This window comes from Octopus bimaculoides, chromosome 11 (assembly GCF_001194135.2).
Source record: "Octopus bimaculoides isolate UCB-OBI-ISO-001 chromosome 11, ASM119413v2, whole genome shotgun sequence".
Classification (NCBI taxonomy): Eukaryota; Metazoa; Mollusca; class Cephalopoda; order Octopoda; family Octopodidae; genus Octopus; species Octopus bimaculoides.
In genome coordinates this window covers 21553254-21560291 of record NC_068991.1, presented here as the reverse complement: position 1 = coordinate 21560291, position 7038 = coordinate 21553254, and the positions used below count along the sequence as shown (strand labels likewise).

Here is a 7038-nt window from a genome sequence, read left to right as displayed (position 1 = left end):
GAATTTGAACTTGGAATTTTGTCTGATGCTTTAATAATTCTGCCAATATATTGCCCTAATTTTGGCACAAGGCCAGCAGTTGTTAAAGGAGGACATTAGTCGATTTCATTGACCCCAGTGTTCAACTGTTTCTTATTTCATCAATCCCAGAGGGATGAAAGACAAAATTGGCCTCAGCAGAAGAAACACTAAGGCATTTTAGCCAATGATCTACTGATTCTGCCAGCTGGCCACCTTTCATTGCCTTAATAATTCTTTCTATGTTAGGCACAAGGTCTGAAATTTTTGGCAGGCGGGAGCAAATTGATTCTATTGACTGGTACTTATTTTATCAATCTGGAAAGGATGAAATGCAAAGTCAACATCAGCAGAATTTGAACTCAGAACATTAAGAGCCAGCAGAAATACTACTAAGCAATTTATCCGGTGTCCTAATGATTCTGCCATTTTAATGCCTTTCATTGTCCCAATAATAATATAACTTAATGAATTACTTTCTTTCATAGATTTATGGTTGATAAAGGTGTTGTTGGCTGTAATTGGATTGAGTTGCCCAAGGGAAAATATCAAATCCGTTCCAAGAATAGCCAAAGTCCAAACACTCCTGGTAATCCTGCCATAAAATCTCATTGCCAGTTAGAGGTAGACATATCTTGGGAGGATTTTATTTCTTACCCAGCAGAAGGAGAATGGTCAAAAGTGGCTCCGTTCAGAATCCTCAGCTTTGACATAGAATGTGCCGGAAGGAAAGGTATTTATTACAAATTGGCTCTGTTTTATCTTATTGTTCCTGTTTTATTTATTTATTTTTCCATAAAAGGTCATTATTTGCTTTTGTTTCTTGTTTTTTTTTTTGTGATTTGCTCGATTGGTTTGAGGCAAGTTCAGATGACCTCTTGTGGGTCTTAAATTTTTATTTTGTGAAAGGATTTATGTCCTGTATTGATTGCCTAAGGCATGGCCTTATCCTGAAGTCGCTAACTACTAGTCTGTCTTGGGGTACATTCTTCACCTGGGAAGGTTTTGGCATTTATAAGCAGCCATCTTTCCCATTTCCTGGCGAGGATGTCAATTTGGCTAGTGTGTCTACCAGATCAGTAGGTGACTAGGTGACTGGCAGTTTTCCTGAAGTTAGTATTGCAAACCATAAGATCATTTGCATCACAGCAGCCTGGTTCCTTCCTCATTGAGGGAACCAAAATCATAGTCTCCATGTACGCCATGGAAGCCCCCTGCATGTTGTCCAACATGTCCATTGAAGTCACCAGCCACAAGGAGAAGGTCCCTGTCATTCGTCAATGAGGTAGTCAGCAAGAGGGTGTCATAAAATCGGTCTTTCTGTCCATCAGGTAGCCCCTCGCTGACGGGCATAGGCCGAGATAATGGTTGCTAACCGATGGTGAAGGACTATCTAATCGTATTCTGTCGCAGACTCTGACTAACTCGATTACCTTATCAACCCATTTCCCTGCCCAGAAAATCTTATACTTATGTTTGCCTTTGAGGAACCTAGCGGAACCTGCTCTCCACCTTACTTCTTAGATGCAGCACAAATCTACACGTCTCCATTCAAGCATCTCAACAATCTCACCAGACCTACTTTTCAGTGTGCCAATCCTGAGAGTGTGGGAGGTGTGGGCCCCATGAGACCCTGGGATGGGGAACAGCAGCATCATGTACCTGAAAAGAAAGCTTACATTTGGCAGAATTCATATACAAACAATAGCCTTCAACCTGCATACACTACACCATCATTTTTATGCGCTACATGATCACTACCTTACATAGGAGATAAACTCTAAGTAGAGGTGGGGATGGCATTAAGCCTTTATCGAAACAGAGAGAGAGAGAGAGAGAGAGAGAGAGAGAGAGAGAGAGACCAGAATTAGGCTGGTCAAGGACAGAACACGAGGGAGAAAAATATTCTTTTGAGATTTTGGGTAACATAATTTAATCAAACAGCAAATGCTGATGACATATATATGTATGTATATACCATCCAATCTATACCAGCATGGAAGATGGATATTAAATAATAATGATGTTATATATCATCATAATAATAGTGTCCACTTTAAAATCATAGATTTGGTAGACTTTCATTATTGTAGACTTGGCTCTACAATAATCCTGTTGTTTAACCTTCGGTCAGCCCTGTTTATGTAAACCCTTGATGGAAATGCATTCCAGCCATGACCATCCATGTTTTTTTAAGGATATCTAAGGACTACATTATGTAAAATATCTTTGTTTATGATTGTTCATGTTGATCCTCTGTATGTTAGATTGACTGACCAGAGATACTGTGTGCCTCCCCAAAGACCTCCTGCAACTAATGCAGGACTGAGATGGATGGTGTATGCAGGTTAAAAATGTCTGAGAAAGCTTGGATGATGATGATGTTGATCATGATTACTGTGATGCTGCTGATGCTGGTCTTGCTGACAGTAACCATAGCAACATGACAATGGTGATTATGGCAATCATATTGATTATGACTTTGATGTTGATGATGATATTAACAATGGCCATGGCAACTTGGCAATGGTGATAGTGATGATTGTTGTTGTTGTGGTGGTGATGGTGAAAGTAGAGGTAATTGCTGTAATGGTAATAGTGGTGACAGTGATGTTGCTGATAACGGTGATGATGATGATGATGTTGTTGATGAAGATGACGTTTCTAATGAAGATGTCAGTAGTGATATTCTGTAAAGTGGTCAGCTGTAAAAACCCAGCCAAATCAGACAGTGAAGCCTGGTGCAGCCTTCTACCTAGCCAGCTCCTGTCAAACTGTCCAACCCATGCCAGCATAGAAAATGGACATAAAATAATGACAGCAACGATGATGATGACTAAAGGTAACACACCACTCAATTCCCTTCTCCTGTTTTATCTTTTTGTCTTTGTTGTTTGCCAGGTATATTTCCAGAAGCTGATAAGGACCCTGTCATCCAGATAGCCAACATGGTAGTGAGGCAAGGCAAGTCGGAACCCTTTATACGCAACGTCTACACGCTGAAGAAGTGTGCACCAGTGATAGGGGCCCAGGTTCTGTCTTATGATTCAGAAAAGGAGTTGCTCAAAGTAAGTACCCTTCACTTAGTGCTGTTGTTACACATACAGCTTTGTCATATATGTTGGAGGGAATTTCTTCCCCTCCCCTCACTGTAATTAGGGAGGGATCTCAAGTATATTTAACATGAGCAAGAGAGCAAATAGCAAGATGAGTTTGTAAATATGCAACCCCTTGTGCGACTATATTCCTCATCAAAATATACAGGTGCAGGCATGGCTGTGTGGTAAGAAGTTTGCTTCCCAACCACATGGTTCTGGGTTCAGTTCCACTGCATGCCACCTTGAGAAAGCGTCTTCTACTATAGCCTCAGTCTAACTAAAGCCTTGTAAGTGGATTTGGTTGACAGAAACTGAAAGAAGCCTGTTGTATATATTTATGTATGTATGTATGTATGTATATATATATATATATATATATATAAATATATATATATATATATATGTAATAATTAGCTTACAAAATTACATGAATTCTTCTGACAAACTCTTCACTTTAGTTCTGTCCACATTTGCTTGATGATATTTAAGTCTGGGATTTGAGCTGGCCAATCTTTCAATACGGTAACACCTTCATCAGCCAGACTCTGTTGTGTTGCACACGATTTGTGGCATGGAGCTCTGTCATGCTGAAAAATTTCACCTTCACCCGAGTCTGATATCAAATTGTCCTTCAGCAACTGGTTGTATTTGGTACTATTCAAGTTATTGTCAATTTTAACCAACTTTCTTGAACCATCACTTTTTATGTATCCCCAAAGCGTCAGACTCTTACTCCCAAACTTCACTGTTTTTGTTGTGTAACATGGGTTGTTTTGCTTTCCTAGAGACCTTGTGTCAAATTCTCACTTATTAGAAACTTGAAATGAACATTATGTAATAAATTTCCATTATAGACATTTTTCTGTTTTAGAACACTGTATCTTGATTGGTTTATGTGAGGTGGCCGAAAACTTTTGCACAGCCATTTTTGGTGGTCGTCTTGCATCTTTCCCTCTCATTCAGAACCCCTACTACAAAATATAATGATTAGGTATGGAAATGACTCCAATGAGGCCAATATTTCATCTGTAAAAAACACAATGCGAAACATCCACTTATACGTTGGCAATTAGTAGAAATTTACAATAGTTTGAAGTGGCTGAAGACTTTTGCATGGTACTGTATATTTAAAGAGACAAAAATATGCCTGGCCATAGTGAATATTATCTTGCTTGGAAATAAGTGAGGGTTGGCAATAGGAAAGACATTCAGCCATAGGATATCTGCCTCAATAAAATCCATCCACTCCATGCCAGTATAGAAAAGTGGACGTTAAAATGATGATGGTAATGATACTTTGGATGTGCTTATTCACCCTTATGTTTTGTAACTCTTTTCATGTTTACTTTTCTCATTTATTGTTTTATTCTGTGTACTGTTCGGACTTTCTTTACTTCATACATATATCTACTTTTTGTCTCCTGTTTTAAAACCTTCTTTGAAGAGTTGTAGTGTCATATTTTTTGAGGTGATGTATAGGGATGTTCTTTAAGATGTTCTTTCAAGTCTCTTTAATTATGTTATTTTTGTGCTTTCCTTTCAGAATTGGTCCAGTTTCATTCGTTCTGTCGATCCAGACATCGTAACAGGTTATAACATTCAGAACTTTGACTTCCCATATCTTATCAATCGAGCAAAGCATCTAGATGTGACAAACTTTCCATTCCTCGGACGGATCCGTAACCAAAGGTCTGTGATAAAAGAATCAACAATACAAAGCAAACAGATGGGAAAGCGAGAGAACAAAATCATTAACATTGAAGGACGAGTTATGTTTGACTTGTTACAGGTTGGTTATTTATTTTTTTCTTTTTATGCACTCAAGCATGGCTGTGGGTACAGGCTTGGATGTATGGTTAAGAAGAGATCAATAGAATAAATAACAGGCTTAAAAAGAAAGAAAAGTACCGAGGTCAATTCAATCGACTAAGATTCTTCAAGGCATTGCCCCAGCATGGCCACAGTCTAATGACTGAAACAAGTAAAAAATAAAAGATATTTCAGTTGACTTTGAGTATATTTTCTGAGTAGTAGAAGTATTTTCTGAGTTGAGCTGTGTTAGGCGTTGTTAATAACATTTGTTTATCTCTGTGTTTGTAGGTGTTGCTGCGAGACTACAAACTGCGATCGTACACATTGAATGCAGTGTCATTCCACTTCCTGCAGGAACAGAAGGAAGATGTTCAGCACTCCATCATCACAGATTTACAGGTTTGTAGCAAGTTGTACATCTACCTGTCTTTCTCTACATATCTTTCTCAAACTATCTTCCTTTCACAATCCATCTCTCTCTCTCTCTCATTCTCATTCTTCTCTATTCTTAATTGTAGAATGGCACAGAACAAACCCGACGCCGTCTGGCAATCTACTGCCTCAAAGATGCCATTCTACCCTTAAGGCTGCTAGAGAAGTTGATGTGTGTCATAAACTATATGGAAATGGCCAGAGTAACAGGTGTTCCCTTGCCCTACCTTCTCTCTAGGGGGCAGCAAATCAAAGTTATTTCTCAGCTACTGCGGAAGGTAAGAGCTATGCACCCTTCTTTTTACAATATTTTCAGTGTTTCATTATAGTTTTCATGTTTGTTATCTCTCTTTTATTGGTTTGAATCATTGGTCTGCAACCATTCTTATTTTCTTATTGCCCACAAGGGGCTAAACATAGAGGGGGACAAACAAGGACAGACACAGGGATTAAGTCGATTACATCGACCCCAGTACATAACTGGTACTTAATTTATCGACCCCGAAAGGATGAAAGGCAAAGTAAACCTCGGCGGAATTTGAACTCAGAACGTAACGGTAGACGAAATATCGCTAAGCATTACGCCCGGTGCGCTAACGATTCTGCCAGCTCGCTGCCGTTTGGCGAATGGTCTGCAACCATTCTGGATCACTATGAGGTGGTATCAAAAAGTTTCGGGACTAGTTATGTAGTGCGCCAACAAATGACAGCACACATTTTTCTGTGCACTGAGAGCTATTAGTGCCCTTCATGAGGTAGAGTGCTGGGTGACATTGCTGTGTTTATTTGCAAGTTGTGAAATTTGTGTTTTTGTGATCACATGTTTGCTGTAGTTTGCAATTTTGTCAAGGACAGGCACAAAGAGCCAGCGTGAAATTTTGTGTTAAACTTAGGAAGTCTGCTACAGAGACACTGAGCATGTTTCAGCAAGCTTACAGTGATGAGGCAATGTTTCAAGTGGCATGGGTGCTTCAAAAGCAGAAGAATGTCCCCGGAAAACGGTGAGTGATCTGGAAGACCGGTTATGAGCGTGACCGCCAGAAATGTGATATTGTGCATTGAGAGTTTGTCCCCCAGCGCCAACCATCAATCAAGAGTTCTCTTGTGATGTTTTGAAGCATTTGAAGGGGCTACATTCGGAAAAAGTGACTGGATCTGTAGAGTGTGAAGAATTGGAATCTTCACTACGACAGTGCACCCTATCATTGAGTTCTCACTTTTGAGTTTCTTGCCACAAACAACATGGTAACGCTTCTGCACCTATTTGCATTCCGAGCTCAAATCCTGAGGTCGTCTTTGCCCTTTTATCCATCTGGTGTTGTTAAAAATAAATTCTGGTCAAGTACAGGTGTGGATGTGATCAACTTAACTCCTCCTCCTAATATTACTGGCTTTGTACCTATAGAAAGGATTATTATTGTTATTATTAAGGTAGCAATTGTTACTATGCCAGACAAAACACTTAGCAGCACTTTGCCTGTCTTTACATTTAACTCAGATTCCATTGAGGTCAACTTTGTCTTTCATCTTTACCAGGTTGATAAAATGAGTACCATCATATACTGGGAGTGGGGGGTGGGGTCAATATAATTGAGTAGACTCCTTCCCCACCAAATTTCAGGCCCTGTGCCTATTGTAGAAAGGATTATTATTATTATTATTATTATCATATATATAT

The 7038-nt window shown here is 39.3% G+C and overlaps 1 protein-coding gene across 1 annotated transcript in view; it reads left to right on the top strand.

Moving 5' to 3' along the window:
- LOC106881377 (DNA polymerase delta catalytic subunit) overlaps nucleotides 1–7038 on the top strand; it is a 54954-nt gene that overhangs the window by 21028 nt on the left and 26888 nt on the right. Inside the window, exons 8-12 of the mRNA XM_014931744.2 lie at nucleotides 507–751; nucleotides 2920–3086; nucleotides 4660–4905; nucleotides 5217–5327; nucleotides 5447–5638. Coding sequence (XP_014787230.1) covers nucleotides 507–751; nucleotides 2920–3086; nucleotides 4660–4905; nucleotides 5217–5327; nucleotides 5447–5638 — 961 coding nt within the window. The remainder of the gene's footprint in view (nucleotides 1–506; nucleotides 752–2919; nucleotides 3087–4659; nucleotides 4906–5216; nucleotides 5328–5446; nucleotides 5639–7038) is intronic.